This window comes from Octopus sinensis, linkage group LG15 (genome assembly GCF_006345805.1).
Source record: "Octopus sinensis linkage group LG15, ASM634580v1, whole genome shotgun sequence".
Lineage (NCBI taxonomy): Eukaryota > Metazoa > Mollusca > Cephalopoda > Octopoda > Octopodidae > Octopus > Octopus sinensis.
The window spans coordinates 33,040,942-33,063,190 of record NC_043011.1 but is presented as its reverse complement, the minus strand read 5'-3'; the positions used below and the strand labels follow the sequence as shown (position 1 = coordinate 33,063,190).

Here is a 22,249-nt window from a genome sequence, read left to right as displayed (position 1 = left end):
ACCCTTGCACATCATCCACTACAATACCGTCTAACACCATCCCTAACCACCAGTCACTTTCCTTTCACATCCCTAATAACCTATCCACCCACACCTCCCCATGCTCAGCTCATATTCTCTCATACTCACCTTCTTTGTCTTTTTTCCAGTTACTTTCAACTGCTACCACACAATAAAAGGTAACCATTTATCTCTTCTATAGCAAGACACCTGGCATAAAACCAACTCACCCTCTACTACATCCCAACTCAGTCGAGTGGGTTTCTGTTTTGTCTTCCAAGTTACTTGTTGATCTCACTGGTGAAGGTGACATGGAAAAAAAGTGCCCAATATACTCTGTAAAGTGGTCAAGAGTAGGAAAGGTATCCAGCAGTAGAAACCATATAAAAGGTGACACTGGAGCTCAAAAAGTATTCTGGATAGTTGGATCCTATCACACCATCCAGCGTTAGCATGGAAAACAGATATTAAATGGTGAAGACGATTGCAGGCTTCTGCAGTTTTTGTCTACAAGTTTCACTCACAAGGTATGGTTAAATTGCAGTTATAGCACAGAACATTAGCTGACAACATTCATGCAGTAGGACCAAACCCCTAACCATGTTCTCCTGAAGCAAACATCTTAACTCAATAGCTGTGCCTTCTTTGAAATTCAAAGACTACAAACAGATGTAAAATGTGAAAAATGTAGAGCTCTTCTTAGTAGGTCAGTTGTACATAGAAATTTAGAAATAATACAGTACTAAAATACCATCTTAAGTTCACTGTTCTTCCAGTCAAACAAAAAAAAGTATTTACTAGACACAAATGTCAATATAGTGTCTGTCAACTTCTTTTCGTATCTCCAGTGAAGTTTTCGTCATCAGCTTGAACTCTGCTCATGTCTGTCTGTCTTCAAGACCTGGCATAAAACCAACTCCCCCTCTCCTACAACCCAACTCAATCGAGTGGGTTTCTGTTTTGTCTTCCAAAATAAACTGAGGAGCAGATCTGACATGCAACATGTTCACACAGCCTCCAACAAAACCAAATTATTTGACAAAATGTGGTATGTGAGACAAGGCCATAGAGAAACAGGCCTATCTTGAGTTGTGCTTCACGGGTATGCTACTCTTCGTTGCTCTCTACCAACATGATGCAGGACTTCATGTCATAAAAATTTAGAAGCTTTGAGAACACGTGAAATAATTCATTTTTAGGGACTGTGAAACTCAAAGTGGATAAAGCTATAAATAATAGCGCATTAAATATTGGGCTAAAAACCCTTTGGATAGAAAAAGTTGAAGGCTGCCTGCGAGACTTGCACTCATGTCTTCTGTGACTCTTTCAACAGAGTTCATTGGAACAGTAACACAAAAATACATACATTATGAAGATATATAACCATGAAACAAAAAAGAAAAAAAATAGGGAAGAGAGAAAATAACAACAATTTCTAATCAAAAGTATAAACATTTAAATTTTAAAATGGTTTTTATTAACATGTTTTAATTTGGAATTTCAGACTTAAAAGATGTCACTTACAAAAAAAAAAAAAATGTTAGCAAGAAGTTTGGTTTGAAGAAGTGATTATTTTACAAGAAACAGTCTTGTTGAGATGGAAACATCCTGACTAATAGGTCTTATATAAATGGTAAGAACAAAGAAAATTAAATACCAAAATCAAACAAAGTAAAAAATTTTTAATATTTTTATACAAAAACTTACAAGAAAATTAATTGTTCAAATAAAAGGGTTAAAAAAAATTGTTTCAAAAGTTGATTACATAACTTTATAAGGTGGAGAATATTTGATGGAAGATGAAACATAAAAAAAAATTTTTTTTAAATAATCAAAAGGGGTTTCAGCCAGGGTTTGTGGGCTGTTGCTGCTGCTTAATACCTAGTTTAGATTTTTATAAGATGACAGTAGCCTTCCAATGGGACATGGCTGAACTTATACATTATTTCACTGGATGTTTTATTACTCAAATAGGCATTAAGCAATAATGGATACCCATTAAAAAAAAACAAAAAAAAACAAAAAAAACCAATTAGATAATTTTCAATATTCATGTCAACAAAGAAAACAGAAATAAACCTCACTTTCTTAGCAAAGAGAATTGCTCCTATGAAAATATTTATTTTGGTGGGCTTAAATGTGTGCTTGTGTAATGCACAGAGCTTGTTATTAAACATTAATACAGAAGGAAAATGTAGTGCTCGTGAGCTACATTTGAAATAATATTATTATGGAGGCAACACAGGCAAAGTCTAGAAGAACATAATTGAAACTCTCCTCATCAGGATGTTACGCAAAGTTCATAAATACATCTACATGCCAGGGCCGGTCAACCATCAGCAGCGATGTGAGACATGCCATGATAGAATAATATGAAATATGTCATATTCCTTGGCACGTCTCTGAAACAGCCGGTAAATGTGATGTTTGTATTTTTTTTTTCGTTGGTTTTAATATGTCTTTTTCATACTATATCCTTTCAAGTTAAATTTTTTATTTCATCATACACTGTATGATTTTAAATGTACTTACAAATGATATTTTCTTTAAATTCAATCGTTTTTATGTAAATTCAATCGTATTTTATGCATTGCACTGATATTGTCTCATCATCATCATCATCGTTTAGCGTCCGTTTTCCATGCTAGCATGGGTTGGACGGAGCATTATATGTATTTGTGTATTTTGTAATTTTATTTCTATTTTATCGAGAATATATATTTATATAAGTTTTGGATGCATGTTTCAATTATGCTCTTCTAGACTTCACCTGTGTTGCCTCCATAATAATATTTCGTATATATATATACATACACACACATGTATGTATATATATATATATCTACATGTATATACATATACACATACATACACATATGTATATATACATACATATGTGTGTGTGTGTGTGTGTATATATATATATATATATATATATATATATATATATATATATATATATATATATATATAATGAGCTGGTGGGAAATTTTCATGATAGAAGAATATCAAGGAACTGATAGTTGCTTTCATATAATATTACTGAAAGAATTATCTTGAGTTAGTTTGACAAAAGTGTCCAAGAGACCAAAGCTATTATCTCCTTATACAGTAACAGAAACCCTGCTAGGGAAATTATAACTCAAACATGATAACTAAGTATGGATATTAATTTTATTATCCAAGCACAAAGTTCAATAAAAAAAAAATCAAAGCCCAAAACAAAAAAGTGGTGTAAGGTGGAATGTGGTTAAGAAGAAATACCAGTGGTTGGGTAAAATCAAAACAAAACAAAAAAAAAGAGAAAGGTACAATAGAAAAATAAAAAAATATAAACAAAAGGGGGAGGAGAAAAACTAGAAGATAACTAAATTTTTAATGGTAGCTACAAACGTAACAAAAAGAAAAAAAATCCAAAGGTTTTTAGGGAGAAATTCAGTTAAGAGAGTAAAAAAAGTTATTTTGCAGCATAGCTGTGGTAGAACAGTCTGGAAGAAGTGTTGTTAGATGTAGGGTGACAAGTGCTATTGGTTAAGTGCCACTCACAGTCGCTACATCAATACACTAGAAAAAGGCAAGCTAACAGGACTGATCAAATGCATTTTTCATTGTAAAAATTTTGTATTATAGGGAACAAAAAAAAAAAAAAAAAAATTTCAAAAACATATTTCATCTTATTTACATATGTATTTAAAAGTTTGCCATGATGTTATTATTTTTTTAATTTAAAAAATTTATTTTCATTTTACATTCAAATGTTCAGATTTTAATGTTTTTTTTTTTTGTTCTTTTTTCCAACCAAGACATTCTTTCAATAGCAGAAGCTTAGCAAATTAACTTATATCTTTCATTGCTTTTTTTTTTAAATTTTTAATTACAAAATAGGTAGGGGATGGGAGAAAAAAAAACAAAAAAAAAAAAAAAAGAAGGATGTTTAACTTAAGATCTTGAGAAATTTCTCATTTCCATTTTTCCCCGAGCACCACCTTTTGATTTTGGTCCTTTGTAATCTTGGGAATCATAGCGTGGGCCTCTGCCATGCCCGATATGTGGCCCTGAGTAATTATCACCAGGATATGGAGGCGGAGGCACCTAAAACAAGAAGAAAAAATATTTTCTTGAAACTGATTTCACACGCAAAGATCAACATATATGATGCTTACAAATAGAAGTAGATTTATTCATAGATATAAGATAATTAAGTAGATTTATTCAGATATATAAAATAATTAAGTACACTTATTTATTCATAGATATAGTTATAAGATAATTAAGATGAAGTTAGAAACAAAGTTGTGTTAGTCAATGGATCGCACAAACAAAACTAAATAAACATCTACGTAACTTAGAATATTTCTCAAACAATACAATATGTCAAAAGGAAAGATGATGGAATGCTGATAAATTCAATTTCTGTGAATAATGTAAAGTCTCAAGTTTCAGTGTCTTGTCCTTCAACAGAATTCCAGCTTCCTAGACTACAATGCCTTGGGTTTTTCCTACTCTCAGTTGATGGACAAGAGCACCCTTCCACCCCATCTACACTATGTTAGAATTTTCACTCCTTATAGCTAGCTTATCTGCATTCCAAGATAGCATCTTCTGTTTAATTGTTTATCAGTGCATACCCTCACCAACTGCTTCAAATTCTAGACTTTTACTCTATAAGCCAAGTCAACTACTACCATTTTATTATGATAAACTATTTTAACCTTTAGCATCCAGATTACTGTCAAACAAAATGCTTATTTATTCAAATTGGTTTGAATTAATCATGCATTATATTGTAGCTTTGAGATTTCAATGACGTGATTCTATATTTTTATACTGACATTGTCTGGTAAGTGTGAGAGGCTGAATCTGGTCAATTTAAACATAAAATGTGTAGAATATTTTGGGGTGAATATGGCTGGTTTAAATGCTAAAGGGTTAAACATATTCATTAAAGAAAGAACACTGTAATAATTTAGCAGCAGCCAATCACTGTGAATAGAACTGGCATGCAGAAACTGTATAGAAGCCCTATTGTGTATGTGTATGAGTGGGGTAGGGTGCCTTACATTCTGAGCATCTTCCCATGAGTAGTAACATAGCTGGTATAGGAGGGTTCAGTCCCAGGCAATGCTTTTAGGGGGCAATAATTTTGGATCTGCTGCATAAGCCTGTACTGACCCAATAGAAGTGTGTGTCAAATTCAAAGGGCTGCCCCAAGCAGCACAAACTCCAGCTGTGCTACTGTGCATGACCAAGTTCAAACAAAAAACAAATGATAATGTTCACTTTTATGTTTCCAATCTTGTGACAACATGCAACAAATAAAATCCTTTACTCAAAACACAGGCAATGGTTGGCTACAAGAAGAGCACCAGACTGTAAAATCCTGCCTCAAATACATCTTCATTCAAACCATGCCAGCAAGAAAAAGTGGATGTAAAGGCGAATAAATGATGAGTGTATGGGTGAATGGGTGTATATATAAGTTGGGCAGACAACAGTTATGTAGCCATAGAGCATGAGCCAATACAAAGAAATTGACACATATGGAGCTGTCAGGTATATGTATGTAACATATGGAAATATGTGGCTTAGTGGTCAGGGTGTTGGAATGATGATTGTAAGATTGTGATTTCAATTTCTGGACCAGGCAATGTGTTGTGTTCTTGAGCAAAACACTTCATTTCACGTCGCTCCAGTTCACTTAGAGGGTAAAAATGAGTAACCCTGTGACAGATCGGCGTCCCGTCCAGATGGGGACTATATATGCCATGGAAACCGGCCCTTATAAGTAAGCATGACCCAAGAAGGTAACCTTTCTTTTATGTAACATATCATCATCATCATTTAACATCTGTTTTCTGTGCTAGCATAGGCTGAATGGTTTGGCAAAAGCTGACAAGGTGACAAGCTGGCAGAAATGTTAGCATGCTGGGCGAAATGCTTAGTAGTATTTCGTCTACTACTACATTCTAAGTTCAAATTCTGCCGAGATCAACTTTGCCTTTCATCCTTTCGGGGTCAATTAAATAAGTACCAGTTACGCACTGGGGTCAATATAATCAACTTAATCCATTTGTCTGTCCTTGTTTGTCCCCTCTGTGTGTAGCCCCTTGTGGGCAGTAAAGAAATAAGCTGACAAGGCAGGGAGCCATACCAGTCTCCTCTGTGTTTTGGCATGGTTTTTACAGCTGGATGCCCTTAACAGCAATTCAACACATATTTACCAAAACAATATTAGGAAAGAAAGCGGAGGTAAAATAATGATATTTTAAAATACATATTATTGAAGAAACTTTAGTGCTGTGCAAATGTTGCAAAACATCAAAAATCTGCAGGAAATTCTACAAAATATTTACTAAGCGAGAGAGAGCGAGTAAGTGTGGGGGGCTGTAAATGCTGGTAGAAATACCTAAAGATAGCTACATTGCTACAACTATTTTGCTTAAGGAAATAAGTTGACTCTAAAAGTAACAAAAAAAGAAAAAACTAGCAAAAAAAATGAATAAAGATATTTATGTATGGCTGGATTGATATTGTAAATGAAAAATAAGTGCCTAGAACCAAGCAGAATATCTTTGGTAAAACAGGATGAGTTGGTAAAACTAAAAGGTACAAGTAAAGTCTACAACTAGGGGGTTGTCTGTGTAATATTGTCTTACTTGCACAATTTCAGAACAGCTATAAAATATAACTGTAAATAAGCAAAACTTGACTAAGTCTAATCAAAGAATTTGTCAGTAATGTGGAGATCCAATAAATTAGTATAAAATCTGCGACCATCATAACGTTGACATACATGATGTCTAGAAGACATTGGCCTGTTCTGAAGGCGACTTGAAGGTAGACTGAGTTTTCTGGCAGCCGGCTTGCGTGGATTGCTGCTGGGGGTGTGTACAGCGCAGACTTTGATAAATGCAGCCATGAACAGGACCAATCCTATACACATTAACATTACAGCCCACCAATGAACCTGAAATTAAACATTTGAAACATTGATTTAAAAATTGTACAACACCAAAATTTGAGAATTCATAGAATAAAACTTTCACAAGATTATAACACTGAAAACAAAAACAAAATAATTATTAAATTTGTAATATATATGCAACATGTAATTTTATTTTATATACACAGGTTAGACAAAATAATGGAACCATCATAGCATCATAACTTCGAAATAGCAATAAAACCTTCAAACGCTTGTTTATTTTAATGTTTTTTGACTTATTATAGTGTTGCTTAATATGTTTTGCTAAAATTGTTGTTTCTTCTCAGATATCATCAGAAAAAGGTAATTAAAATTCATTAAAATGAGATCTATTGGGCTTTCAAACTGGTCATAACACAAACAACCAAAATGTTTGGTGTATCAAGAAGTACTGCCTTGAAAGTAATGACAGCCTTTGAGAAAGAGGGAATAACCTCCTTGTCAAAACAAAACTCCAGAAGAAAACCAAAACTTTTAGATAGGGACCATCAGACTCTTACATGAATTGTTGGAAAGGATCACAAAAGTACAGCTCTCCAAATTACTGCAAAGCTTAATGACCACCTTGAGAAGCCAGTTTCCACAAAAACTGTTTGCTGGAAGCTGCACAAAGCCAGATTTCACAGGAGGGCTGCAATCAGAAAACCACTACTTTCATAAACAAACGTTGCAAAGCATTTTGAGTGGAATAAAAACCTACAGAATTGGTCCCTAGAGTAGTAGAAGAATGTTATTTTCTTGGACAAGTCATCCTTTACCTCATTTTCAATCACTGGCCAAGTATACATGTGGAGACAGCCAAAAGAAGCATTTGACTCAGACTGCCTTCTTCCAACTGTTAAACATGGAAGAGGATCTGTGATGATCGGGGGGGGGGGGGGCTATATCTTGGAAATCCTCCAGCCCAATGGTTTCCCTTCATGGTAGAATTAATAGTCAAGACTATTTAAGCATTTTATGTGATCAAATTCATCCTATGGTTGAGGAACTGTTTCCGGAGGGAAACAATCTTTCAGGATGATAATGCACCAATTCACACAGCTAAAGTTGTTACTGAATGGCATGAGGAACATTCTAGTGAATGTTGAACATTTTATCTGGCCATCACAGTCCCCAGATCTCAATATTATTGAACATTTATGGTGCATTTTAGAAAAACAAGTAAGGAGTCGGTATCCTCCACCATAAGAACTGGAGACTGTTTTAGCTGAGGAATGGACAAAAATTCCTTTGGAAACAATTCAAACTTTATATGAGTCCATACTTCATAGAATTCCAGCTGTAATTACTGCCAAAGGCAATCCTACCACATGTTAAAATAAATTTGTTTGAAATTTTAAGGTATTTCCATTATTTTGTCCAACCCCTGTATTTGTCTTTTTATATACACACACATACATGACAGCAGTAAATAGACATCCCATAAAACATTGTTTTATGTTTATTCTGACTTGTAAAGGTTTAAATTTTTTTTATTAATTGACATATTTATGTTTCAGGTTCTATATGTGACTGTTTAATCATGCCATGTACAAAAGAAGCCTTGGAACTGTCTGAATTTCAAAGAGGACAAATTGTGGGTCATTCTGAAGGTGGACATAACAAAATCACAGAAAACCTTGGGATCCCATTTTCTACAGTTTATAGAGTGATTGTGCAATTCACCAGAGAAAGGAGTTCATATCACCTTGCCCAGATCAACCAGGGCCCTCTGACAGGACCCTTCTCTTTGTTAAGAGAAGTGTGGAGGATAATCCTCATTGCAAGGCCTCTGACATAGCAGAACAAGTTGATGTCAGTCCCAGAACAGGTATCAGTTATCTCCACAAACTTGGTTACTATTGCAGAGCAGCAAGAAGGAAGCCACTTCTTCAACCAGCCAATGTCAAGCAGAGAAAAGATTGGGCCAGTTGAGATGGTGGAGGCTACTAGCATTTTGGGACACTGTCATATTCTCTGATAAGGTCAGGTTTGCTGTATTTCCTGAGAGTGGTCGAGTGTGGGTCTGGAGACCCTGTGATCAAGAATTTGATGTGAAAAGATTGCAGCCAACAATGAAACACAGCAACTATTCTGTGATGGTCTGTGGAGCAATTTGGAGCAATGGTTGATCAGAGCTGGTGGAGTGTGGGGGAAACATTAACTCAGATAATCATGTCCATATTGCAGAAAGGACTCCTTCCAATCTTCTCCAGTGGTGAACCGATTAAAGACTTTTATTTATGGAAGACAGGGCTCCTTGTCACACGGTTATAATGACCCAAGATTTGTTGCATGAGAATGGCATCAAAAAGCTTCCATGGCCAAGACAGTCACCAGATATGAACCCTATTGAACATCTCTGGGACATAATGGACAGGACACTACATAAAAAGAGCAAGAAAGCATCATCAAAGCCAGATCTTTTGCAATTACTGCTTGAAACTTGGCAAGAAATTCCACAAGAGACTATTAGTCATAATCAGTACCATGCCTAATAGGGTCCTTGCATTGAAAAATGCAAAGGGCACGTCTATTAAATATCAAATATTCACATTCTAACAATTAATAAATAATTTGAATGTATAATTTTAGATTTAAATAGATTTTAATGATTAGAAGGATGTCTATTTACTTCTGTCATATCTGTGTATGTATGTGTATGAATATATATATATAAAGTCCTTCTCACTTTAATTATCTAATTAAAGACTTTTTTTAATTAAGCAATTAAGAAGTTAGTCTTTTCTCAACTGAATTGCAAATAATAGTGTCTTTAAGTTAGACATTGAGTGTTTTATATTAGGTAACACATTAAGTGTTTATACAGTTCCATATTTAAGAGATGAAGAATTATGTACATTATTTACATTTGACGGATATTTGTCCTCATCTTGTTGGTTGTTAGTTAACACAACGTTTCGGCTGATATACCCTCCAGCCTTCATTAGGTGTCTTGGGGCATTTCAAACCTGGGTTCTCATTCCTAAGGCGGTGGAGCTGTCATTGTCATCATTATTATCATTATTATTATTATTATTATTATTATTATTCAGGTCACTGCTTAGAATAGAACTCGAAATCTTGGTATATGGCGTAGTGGTTAAAAGTGTGGGCTACTAACCACAAGATTTCGAGTTCGATTCCAGGCAGTGACCTGAATGCCGCCGATGAAAAATACCTTAGGAATGAGAACCCAGGTTCGAAATTTTCATCAAGACACCTGATGAAGGCTGGAGGGTATATCAGCTGAAACGTTGTGTTAACAACAAACAAGATGAGGACAAATATCTGTCAAATGTAAATAATGCAAATTAAGGGTTTATATATATATGAGAGGAAACACAACTAGAAACTAGATGCTGTTTCTATGTACACTTTAAAATAGAAAACATACCCTCTTGCCAAAATTATCTAACTATAAAATTCTACAAACTGTTCTCAATGCTGAAAAATTATAATTCCACTGCATAAAATATTATGCAAGGGCATCTCAAAATATCAGGAACTGAACTTTTTTATCTTTTCACTAATACCTAATAATCTTTAAAAACCTTTCATTCTGTTAATGCCGCTTACATATGACAATTCTGACACCAATCTTAGATTTATGGAGCAATTAATTTTCAAATACGGAACTATTGCAGCTGATGAAATTCTTACTAAAACAAAACTGACTTTAAACAACTGTTGTACAGAAATTTGGTTGAAAGATTCTACTCAGCAACATTTTAATATGATCCAGCATGAACGTGTGTGTGTGTGAATGTGTGGGGGGTAACAGTTCGACTTGGTTTCATATCAAAGTTCTGAGGGTATAAAAAAAGAAACTTCAAGTAATGTGGAGCTGAGTTAAACAGCTAAATACCTGTAACTTCAACACTAAATGTGTTAAGTACTACTTTCTTTCATTTGCTTACGTGTGTGTGTGCATGCACATATATACTTTACATAAAGCAGCTTATAAAAAGTAATACATACAATAATCCATTCTCTGATTGTTTGAAGAGTTTCAGGGTTAAATATCAAATTCTTCAAACGAGCCAGGGGTCCTTCCGCATCTACTCGTCGACATCGATGGAAGACATCACAGTAGCCACGGAAGTTATCACATGGAGATCCTGTTAAGAGAAATTACATAACAGATGGAACTAAATGCGTAGAAATAATTACTTTTAATATTTGTAAACCTATATAACAGACACACAAACAGGTCAAATTACCCTATTTCTTTGGAGATTGGAAAATGACGGCCTTAACCCTTTAGCATTCAGATTACTCTGTTAAATATAGTGATTATTTATTCACATTGTTGTGAATTCATCCTACATTATCTTGTAGCTTTGAGATTTTGAAGATGTAATGGTTTATTTTTAGAATGACACTGTAGGTAAGGTGTGAAGGGCCAGACTTGGCCAGTTTGAAAAGTAGAAAGTTTGAAAAGTAGAAATAAAAGAAAATTTTGGCCAATTACAACCAGTTTAAATGCTAAAGGCTCAATCAAGTTTCAACTCTTATTGCAGTCTCATCACTTAACCAATCTCAGAGAAACAAGTAGACAAACTGTTTATATACGTATTAAATCTATGAGCCCCAGAGAATTGTAGTTAATAATTTGTATACTATAAGTGTTTAACTCTTTCTATTCGCTATTGGGGGTCTGTATGTTTCTAGTTGTTGTTGTTACTGTCATTGTGCAGCCCTGGTTCAACTCAGAGTAGACCAATGATCGTGGAGGCGCAATGGCCCACTGGTTAGGGCAGCGGACTCGCAGTTGTAGGATCGCGGTTTCGATTCCCAGACCGGGCGTTGTGAGTGTTTATTGAGCGAAAACACCTAAAAGCTCCACGAGGCTCCGGCAGGGGATGGTGGTGATCCCTGCTGTACTCTTTCACCACAACTCTCTCTCACTCTTACTTCCTGTTTCTGTTGTACCTGTATTTCAAAGGGCCCGCCTTGTCACTCTCTGTGTCATGCTGAATATCCCCGAGAACTACGTTAAGGGTACACGTGTCTGTGGAGTGCTCAGCCACTTACACGTTAATTTCATGAGCAGGCTGTCCCGTTGATCGGATCAACCGGAACCCTCATCGTCGGAACCGACGGAGTGCTTCCAGACCAATGATCAAAACATTCAAGCCATAACCATTAGTCTTTTGAGAGCCGTGTAGACAACATTACAGAATGTGTATTCTTTTTACCTTTTCCAAAGATAGTTAGTGTATTTAGATTTCACAAACAAAATGATCATTGAATTACAATAGGAGATCAGAAATGAGAGTGGTGGGGAGGGAATTAATAAAGAAATTGAAAGGAAAGATGAGAAGTTAAATAGCTTAATGACTGTGTGATTAAAAAGTTCACTTTGCAATCAAATGATTTGAAGTCTAATATAGCCCTGGGCTTACCAATGCCTTGTAAGTGAATTTGGTAGATGGAAAAAGTGTAGAAACCCATCATGTGTGTGTGTGTGTGTTTGTGTACTTTTGTGTGTGTCCCTCACCACCTCTCCACAACTAGTGTTGGTTTGTTTATGTCCCCTTAGCAGTTCAGCAAACATAAATTTAAGAAAATAAATATATTGGAGGTCGATTTATTTAACTAAACCCTTCACGGTGGTACGCAAGTGTAGTCACAGTCCAATAACTGATGGGAGTGAAAGAATAAAAAGTAATGGTGACGGTGTATTGTTTAGAAATATGGTTATAACACAACGAATAAGTGAATAGACATATAAGCTAATGTAGCAACAAACCAAGATGTCAAGAGAGGGGCAAATGTTTTTATTTATTCGGATACATTTACTTACATTTGAAATTTAATGTTTGAGAACTGATTTCAAGCTTTGATATGAGACAAGCAATTTTAGAAGGTGAAAGTTAGTTGATTACATGAATCACAGTGCTCAAACAGTTCTTATTTTATCAACCTAGAAAGGATGAAAGGTAAAGTCGACCTCATTGGCATTTGGACTGAAAATGTAAGAAGCCAGAAGAAATACCACTAACCATTTTGTCTGACATGCTAACGATTCTGCCATCTTGCTGCCTTAATTGCTTGAAATATAAGATTGTCCCAAAAGTTCGTAGAAAGTCTTGGAAAATAATGGTCTTTATTTTGAGGAATAATTTTTGTTGTTTTTGTTAGTACTTGGTGAGTAAAAATTCAATTTTCTCAAGTGTTTACGAACTTTTGGGACAACCTAATAATAACCACGTTTTCATTACTAAACAATGAATATGAGAGCAACAGAGAAAATGTGCCACTGAAGCTATCAATATAGAAATTACTTTTTAGTTAGGTAAAGGGAATATGCTTTCCTTTTCGACAAGCTGCACAGTTAGTTATTTGCAGAGAAGAAAGACAAGTGGGTGGTCCATTTTTGAATTGTGTTGTCCAATACACATGAACTGACATCCAAATTTTGCCAGCAACTCATGTATAACAATGTGACTGAAACCCATTTTAGTTAGCTTTTTCTGTGTTTTATGTCTTGTCCATTGTTGTCAGCATCAAAAATGGACTTCATGAGTAAGTTGTTCAATAGTCCATGCTAATGGTATTACAAATTCAATAGTTGACTGGAACTGACAGAACAGTAATAACTGCTACATTAAGAACATAGCAGTGGTCAGAGCATTTCAAATGTAGCTGTAGCAAACTGTTCTTTTTTGAACATCTGCATGCTATCAAGGATATTCAGAAATGATGTTTATCTCCACTTTTCTATAGCATAAAGTAGAACAAGGAAATACTTTTTTGGACATGATACTAATTTCTCATAGGTAGCTTTTCCCAATGAAATAGAAGAGAGCTGTAAACTAACAAAAAATAATTCTCAATTCAACAATGCAGCCTACATACAGAGTGTATTATACCACTTAGAGTACCTATCTAGGGTTTTGTTGAAAACTAAATGCCAAGGTCCTGGATACAATGCAATATCAAAATATAACTATTAGTTGTCTGGTTTTTATCAACTCAGTTATCCACAATCCTCTGCTAAATAAGGTCAGTGTTTTATGTTTAAGACATGAAAATAATGATAAAATTAAAAGAACTACTACATCAGTTTATGCTTAAGAGGCTTCTCAATAAATTGAAACTGAATATCAATTATGTCAATTTTCTATTTATCTATCTTTTTAAAGACAATTAACTGTCTTTTCACCAGAACCCTTTAGCATTCAGATTACTTTGTCCGATATAATGCTTATTGAGTCACATTGTTTTGAATTAATCATTCATTATCTTGCAGCTTCAAGAATTTGATTGAGTCATTGTGTAGTTTTAGAATGACTTGTTGTAGGATAGATGTGAAAGGCCAGATCTGTCTGGTCCAAATATAAAACAGACAGAATATTTGGGCCAGATTAAATGCTAAAGGATTAAAGTAACATATGAAACAAACAGAAGTGATTTAATCAGAATATTTACTTACCTGCCGGAAGTTTCAATGGAGCATAGTCAATATTTTGGTTAATTTCTTTAAGTAGATTGTGAAATTGTATATTTTCAGGTAGTTTAACCTTATCTCTATCTTTGGAGCTAATGCATTCTTTTCCTGTCTTGGCTGAAACACAAGTTACCTGTTGCTTTAATACACTTAGACAAAACATATATGACATCACATCATGATGAAAGTGTGAATATGGAGTGATAGTGAAAACGATGAGATTTGTTTTAAGACAGAAGTCCCATTTTTTTATATCAACCTATCTGTCTCTAAGATTATATTAGCACTGATTTCATTCATTTTAGTATTTCAATTATCGCAGTCATTTTTATCAAGCTGGCTCTTTTCATACGTATCACCAATCATTATCAACAATACACAATCCTTACTGAAATTGAGAGAAATAAGACTATACACTGGTGTTATTCAAATGTCTTGTACAGGACTATGGTTTATCACATCCCTTTGGTACTGTTTGAAGCACCAGTTGCAAAAAAAAATATATCTCATCCATTACTGAGGATTACTGCAATAAAATTGCAGTAAAAGTACCATATCATAAATGAATGATATAACTGTTTACATATTTTAAATACATTACTAGAAGATGAACCACTCAAAAACGACTGTCACCAATATACCCACAAAATTACTGGTATACATGATATACATAGACATGCAGCTAAATGTTTATCACAACAAAAGTATTGAAGCCATCAGACTCATTTATGGCATGGCTGTGTGGTTAAGAATCTTGCTCTATAACCATGTAATTTTGAGTTCAGTCTCATTGCGCTGCACCTTGGGTGAGTGTCTTCTACTGTCACTCCAAGTTGACCAAAGCCTTGTGAGTGGATTTGGCAGATGGAAGCTGAAAGCAACCGTGTGTGTGTGTGTGTACCCTTGGTTACACATCACATGATGGTAGTAAATGAGCTTCATTGCCATGCAATTGAAGCTGTTTCTTTCCAGTCTTCCATGAAAAAACATGTCTAGCTATGGGGAAATATTACAGTTTGGAGACAGGTAAGGCTTGGTGACAGGAAGAGTAGCAAACAATAAAAGATCTGCCTTGGCAAATTCCATCTGACCCATTTCACTTGGCTTGATGGGTCTTCTTCCCAAACATGGCATATTGCCAAAGTTCTCAGTCATTTGTCATTGCCCCCATGAAGCCCAATGCTTGAAATGTGCTTTCTACGTATACATATTCATAATATGACCAGGCAGATTTGAACACAAAATATGATAGTTACTGTAATGTATGTCAAAAAAGAAAATCTTTTTTTTATGACGATAGTGTGTTCAACACACGTGACTCATTGTCGCAGAGGATCCTGGGACACCAGTGTTTCAACACGTCTCATCAATCAGAAGTAGCCCAAACAATAGTCTAGCTAAGTAACAGGCCTTAGTTTATACTTTTAGTGAACAAACCGTTCGCTGATTAGTGCTTATATCTGCCAACTGATATGGAATAGTTATTGGCACTATGTAAAGGGTAAAGACCCCCTTCGGTCATGAGTGACCATGGGTTTGCACCTAGAGAGTTACCCTCTGAGGCACAAGTCTGGGCAAGTTTGTTTTATGGAAGACCAGCAGTCACCCATGCATACCGGCCTCCCCTCTCCACGCCACCAGTGTTATCCAAGGGAAAGACAAAGGTCGATACAGCTTGGCACCTGTGACGTCGCAACTCATTTCTACAGCTGAGTGAACTGGAGCAACGTGAAATAAAGTGTCTTGCTCAAGAACACAACATGCAGCCCGGTCCGGGATTCGAGCTCTCAACCTCACGATCGTAAGCTCGACGCTCTAACCATTGAGCCATGCGCCTTCACTATGTACAATGCCAAGATTCATCATATATCTAGGCAGGTTCAGACACAAAATAAGTAAAGATCCTCTAAAAATTAAAAAAATAAAAATTTAAGAGAAAACCAATGAAAGAAAAGGAAGACAGTGTAAGGTCTGATGTCTGGATGCTGGAAGTCATGGAGAGGAATGGTAGTAAGTAATGAATGAGAAGCTGCATTGCAGCAGATTCATCCAACCCATACCAGCCCAGAAAAAGAAAAACAAAAGAAAAAAAAAAACAATGTAAAATTATAATGCAGCTAGTGCTGCTGCTGCTGATGATAACTACATAAATTTATTCGTACACTTCAAGCTAAAACAATAAATTGATAAAAACGTTTTATGATCATTTGATATTGATATGGATAATATGAAGGATAATACGCACTACAAGAAACGTAACAGAGTAGTTCACGGTCAAAGTCTTCATCATTCTGAGGAGGTGTTAGAAAACATTCCTCCCATTTAATTCTGCGACACACAGATCCAATGCAATGCTGAAAGAAAAAAAGGATGAAAATAAAGAAACAGCAAAAATTGAACATCTTTAGAGATTAATGTGAATCTGTTTAACCAAAATTTAAGGTGTTTGCCAATAAGTAACCCTGAACTAGCACCAGCATAAAGGCCTCTGAAAAACGTTGGTATAGAGTAAGGGAACATGGTTCAATATTCTAGAAATCATCATCATCATCATCGTTTAACGTCCGCTTTCCATGCTAGCATGGGTTGGACGATTTGACTGAGGGCTGGCGAACCAAATGGCTGCACCAGGCTTCAATCTTGATCTGGCAGAGTTTCTACAGCAGGATGCCCTTCCTAACGTCAACCATTCCGAGAGTGTAGGGGGTGCTTTTACATGCCACCAGCACGGGGCCAGTCAGGCGGTACTGGCAACGACCTTGCTTGAATCTTTTACACATGCCACCGGCACAGATGCCAGTGAGGTGATGCTGGTAACGATCATGCTCGAATGGTGTCTTTTACGTGCCACTGGCACAGAGGCCAGATATCCGCTCCGGCAACAATCATGCCCGGATGGTGCTCTTAATACCCTACTAGCACGGGGCTCGAGTGCCAGTAAGGCGACGCTAGTAACGATCACACTCGAATCGTGCCTTTTAAGTGCCACTGGCACAGAAGCCGGTTAGCCTCTCTGTCAATGATTACACTCGTATGGTGCTCTTTGCACCCTACTAGCACAGACGCCAGTCATCGAATTTGATTTTGATTTTGATTCCACTTGCCTCAACAGGTCTTCGCAAGTAGAGTGTTAGTGTCCATGAATTCATTTGTTTGTTTTATATATATTTTGAGATAAAATTGTGTAAGGCATAATTTATATAAGATTCTCTAAACCCTTTCGATACCAACCCAGCTGAAACCACCTATGGATCTGTAGTACAAATGTCTCATTTCCATAAGTTTTGAATTAAAATCTTCTACCAAACTTTAGTCACAATTTATGTTCCTAACACTAGTTTAATGATAACTAAGTTATTTTACTAAATTTTTTTTTTCAATTAAAATTAATTGAAAGAAAAACAGCATCTCAAAATAAATATGGTAACGGAAGAGTTAAGCTTTAATTGGTCTTACTTTTCTACTTTTTGCCTGTCTTGCCCTTTCAACTCGACTTCAACTTACAGTTATTTTTGGCACATAGCATTACTCACAACAGTGTTCACAACACTAAATTTGTCTCTTTCTCCATTCCATTCCCCTTATTATTTACTCTTCTCTTCTTGTCCTCTTCTCCCACTGCCAGAGGGAGTCAATGTTAATAACGAAATAAACAATAATCAATAATTAAATTTAGAAAAGACTGAGTAAAAAATAGAAAATAGAAAATATCCAAAAAATAGAAACTGCAAATAATTAAAAGGAATAATAGGACTGCAAAATTGGGTATTTATATTTAGAAGTTGTTGTTGTGACCCCCTTCAGTCATGAATGACCATGGGATTGCACCTAGAAAGTTACCCTCCCAGGCACAAGTCTGGGCAAGGTTGTTTATGGAAGACCAGCAGTCGCCCATGCATACTGGCCTCTCCTCTCCATGCCACCGATGTTATCCAAGGGAAAGGCAAAGGCCGATACAGTTTGGCACCAGTGACGTCGCAGCTCATTTGTTAACGTGCAAGTGGCTGAGCACTCCACAGACACATGACCCTTAACGTAGTTCTCGGGGATATTCAGCATGACACAGAGTGTGACGAGGCTGGCCCTTTGAAATACAGGTACAACAGAAACAGGAAGAAAGATAGAGAGAAAGTTGTGGTGAAAGAGTACAGCAGGGTTCACCACCACCCCCTGCCAGAGCCTCATGGAGCTTTAAGTGTTTTCGCTCAATAAACACTCACAATGCCCGGTCTGGGAATCGAAACCACGATCCTGCAATCGCGAGTCGGCTGCCCTAACCAGTGGGCCATTGCGCCTCCACATTTAGAAGTTAAGGTTACAATAAAAGATAAAATAAAGCTATAGATGAGAAAATTAGACAAGTAAACAAAATATATGAAATGCCACAAATGAAAGGAAGAGAAAGAAGAAATGATAGCAATATTGGACAGAGAAGTGCAGTAAAAAGTGAAAGACAGAAAATGGGAGGAAGGAGGAGAAGAAATAATGCAAAAAAAGGGGAGAGAAAGACAGAGACAACTGAGGGATGTAGAGGAAGGGAGACAGTGAAGAATGGGAGGGGGAAGCTTTTTATTCTAAACACACACACACAAACAGAGAGAGGTAGAGGGAGGAAGAAAGGAGGAAAAGATACTATCTTCTCATTTACTTCCCATAGAGAAAGATCATTTCTCAGAGAATTTTGATGCCCTGCCATATCAAATATTGGTTCATCTGATGAGACATCAATACAGTTATTTCTGACTTACGAAATGTTTCAGTGTGTGAAATGTTTTATCAGACATTTAATTAACTCTTTAGCCCTTAAACCAGCCATATCTGGCCACAATATTCTACTTACTTTATGATCACAATGGCCCAGTGGTTAGGGCAGCAGACTCGCGGTCGGAGGATCGCGGTTTCAATTCCCAGACCGGGCGTTGTGTGGGTTTATTGAGCAAAAGCACCAAAAGCTCCACGAGGCTCCAGCAGGGGGTGGTGGTGACCCTTGTTGTACTCTTTCGCCCCAACTTTCTCTCACTCTTTCTTCCTGCTTTTTGAGTAATGCTGTGATGGACAGGTGTCCCGTCCAACTGGGGGGTGGGGGACACACATACGCAATAGAAACCGGGAAACCGGGCCCATGAGCCTGGCTAGGCTTGAAAAGGGCACAAGACAAGAAGAAGAATTTATGATCACACTGGCCAGATCCAATATCTCACACCTACTCTAGAATGTCATTTTGAACATACACAATTACATCATTGAAATATCAAGGTTACAACAGTGCAGGATAAATCCAAAATAATGTGAATAAATAAGCATTACATTTGACAGAATAATCTGAAATCCTTAAGGTTAAAGCTGTGTATTTCTACAATAAAGTTAAAATGAAAGATAGAATGTCATTACTTACACCATCGAGACAAATTTTGCTGTTGTGGTTGCACAGTGTTTCGTTTTTCTTGAAAGATGGAGTTGGACAAGTCGCACGTTTACCAGTGAGACACAGTTAAAGAAAAATGAAACTCACAATGGTTTTACAAGAATATCACAGAAACAATTCAAACAGCAACAAATATAATTTACAAAGATAATCAAAGGCTATAACTATTTTATGCAGTTGTACATGGATTCTGCTTTAGTTTTACCAAAGTATAGAAAATTATGGCAAGGATTTGAAATCAAAATACTTTGAATTAAAATAATTTTTCTGTAGCACTGGACACAGTCATCACCACAGTAAGGAAAAATGAGCCACAAAATGGCTTTTATGCTGTCTATCAACCTTTCTTTTATTTCTTTTCTTTTACTTGTTTCAGTCATTTGACTACAGCCATGCTGGAGCAATGCCTTTAGTTAAAGAAATCGCCCCAAGGACTTATTCTTTGTAAGCCTAGTACTTATTCTGTTGGTCTCTTTTGTTGAACTGCTAAGCTACAGGGATGTAAACACACCAACATCGGTTGTCAAGCAGTGGTGAGGGAACAAACACAAATACATACATACATACATATATATATATATATATATATATATATATATATATATACGGTGTTAGGAATGGCATCCATGGCATTAGGAAGGGCATCCTTTGGCATTAGGAAGGACATCCTTGGCGCTAGGAAGGGCATCCAGCTGTAGAAATTTTGCCAGATCAGATTGGAGCATGGTGCAGCATTCTGGTGGGGTGGTGTGATGTGATGTGATGTGGTATGGGGGTGTGGTATTGCATGGTGTGGTGGTGATGGGGTGTGGGGGAAGCAAGGGTGGTGTGTAAGGGATGGGATGTATAGGGAAGGTGGGGTTGGAATGTGTACAAACAGTCAGTGGGTGTATTAAAAAGATAATTAATAGCAACAGAAACAATATTAATACCAAAAGGGAATCTTTATATCCAACTTAATACGGATGTTATGTTTGTCCAATGTAACAACATGGTTGGTTGAGATTGAAATTAACTCCCTTCATAACATGACTAATAAAAGTTTTAGAAAACTGCTTAATATATACTAGTATGAAGCACCAATTATTTTTTCAAAGTTGAATTAAGAGGATGTGAGTGTTTTTCTTTATGACAAAAGCATTTGCAATGCGATGAAAATAGAACAAAATGGTTATTAATCAATAATCAAGTTAGATTTCAGGCTCAGTTCTCCAGGAAGTTACCATCATCATCATAGAATATAATACTGACCAAAAACTAAACTATAATCACACACAATAAAGGATATTCACAAGAAGAATTGTAAGTGCATCCTTGTTCTTCTTCTTTATGACACAATTTATCAGTTATGAACCCACACTTGAACCCATCACAACAAGGACCTGATGTTTCACTGAAATAGAGAGAAAATAATTATTTGCAGCTGGAAAATACTCAATAGAAACACAATTATTTAAAATTTCCATTATTGATGTGGATACATTAAAATAACGAAATATAACTATTTGATAGCAAGGCATCATAGGAACTTCCTGAATATATAGACATTTTTATTGAGATGAGACTCGCCATGTATTGTATGCCTGCAGCACAATGGTGGCACTCCAATGAGAGTCTTCCCAATTAAGTGCAAGTCCTCCAACAGCCTTGCTACTCTTGACCAACCAGCTTGATATTGTCCATCCAGTGTTCTCTGTCTGCCTCTTGATATACTACCCTTTACCCTTCCTTGCATGATAATGTTTTCCAGTCTTCTGCTTCTGCAAATATGGCCATAATAGATGAGCTTTTGCTTTTCTCACAATATTCAGGAGTTGTTGTCTTTCACCTGCCTGTTGGAGACTAGATAATCATTTAAAATCATATGACATACTTTGCAGTATGATTTACTAAGTAGTTTAGAATATTAAAATATTTTTTGCATGAATGTATTTAGAATCGTAAAGTTTTGCTGTAGATAATAATAATTTCTTCCATTGGCACAAAACTATAAATTTGTAAAGATGGCCACAATCAATTCAATGTATCCCCAGAGTGCAACTAGTATTTAGTTTATTGATCCAGAAGCGAAAGGTATAAGAAATTCCCAATGAATTTAACCCTTTTGATATCAACTCGATTAAGATCACTCGTGGTTCAATGATGCTAACTTTGTATCAAAGAGATCTAAATTTAAACTGTTCATCAAAATTTTAAGTTACTTCATGTTTTAAACAACAGCTCAATAAACGACAGAGTTATTTCACTAAATTCAATATTTTCAAAATTAGTTGAAATAAAGACAATATTTCATGAGAAATATGGTAAGGAAAAGGGTTACAATTAAGAATGTAGAAAGACAAAGCTAAATAACACAAGGCTTTTTTGGCCATAGCATTTTATCAGTTCTACCATTTCAACACCA

The 22,249-nt window shown here is 35.9% G+C and overlaps 1 protein-coding gene across 3 annotated transcripts in view; it reads right to left on the bottom strand.

Annotated features, from left to right (window-relative positions):
• Positions 1 to 1,668: 1,668 nt before the first annotated feature.
• LOC115219650 (disintegrin and metalloproteinase domain-containing protein 10) overlaps positions 1,669 to 22,249 on the bottom strand; it is a 106,139-nt gene continuing 85,558 nt past the window's right edge. For 2 of the 3 annotated variants that reach the window (XM_029789821.2, XM_029789822.2), the window contains exons 12-18: positions 21,134 to 21,238; positions 19,816 to 19,900; positions 16,666 to 16,774; positions 14,406 to 14,537; positions 10,946 to 11,085; positions 6,794 to 6,967; positions 3,783 to 4,092 (exon numbers count right to left, since the gene is read on the bottom strand). In XM_029789821.2, coding sequence (XP_029645681.1) covers positions 3,940 to 4,092; positions 6,794 to 6,967; positions 10,946 to 11,085; positions 14,406 to 14,537; positions 16,666 to 16,774; positions 19,816 to 19,900; positions 21,134 to 21,238 — 898 coding nt within the window. In that variant the 3' untranslated portion in view covers positions 3,783 to 3,939. Of the gene's footprint in view, positions 2,915 to 3,782; positions 4,093 to 6,793; positions 6,968 to 10,884; positions 11,086 to 14,405; positions 14,538 to 16,665; positions 16,775 to 19,815; positions 19,901 to 21,133; positions 21,239 to 22,249 lie in introns of those variants that run through there. The other variant, XM_036509607.1, reaches the window with a different exon arrangement.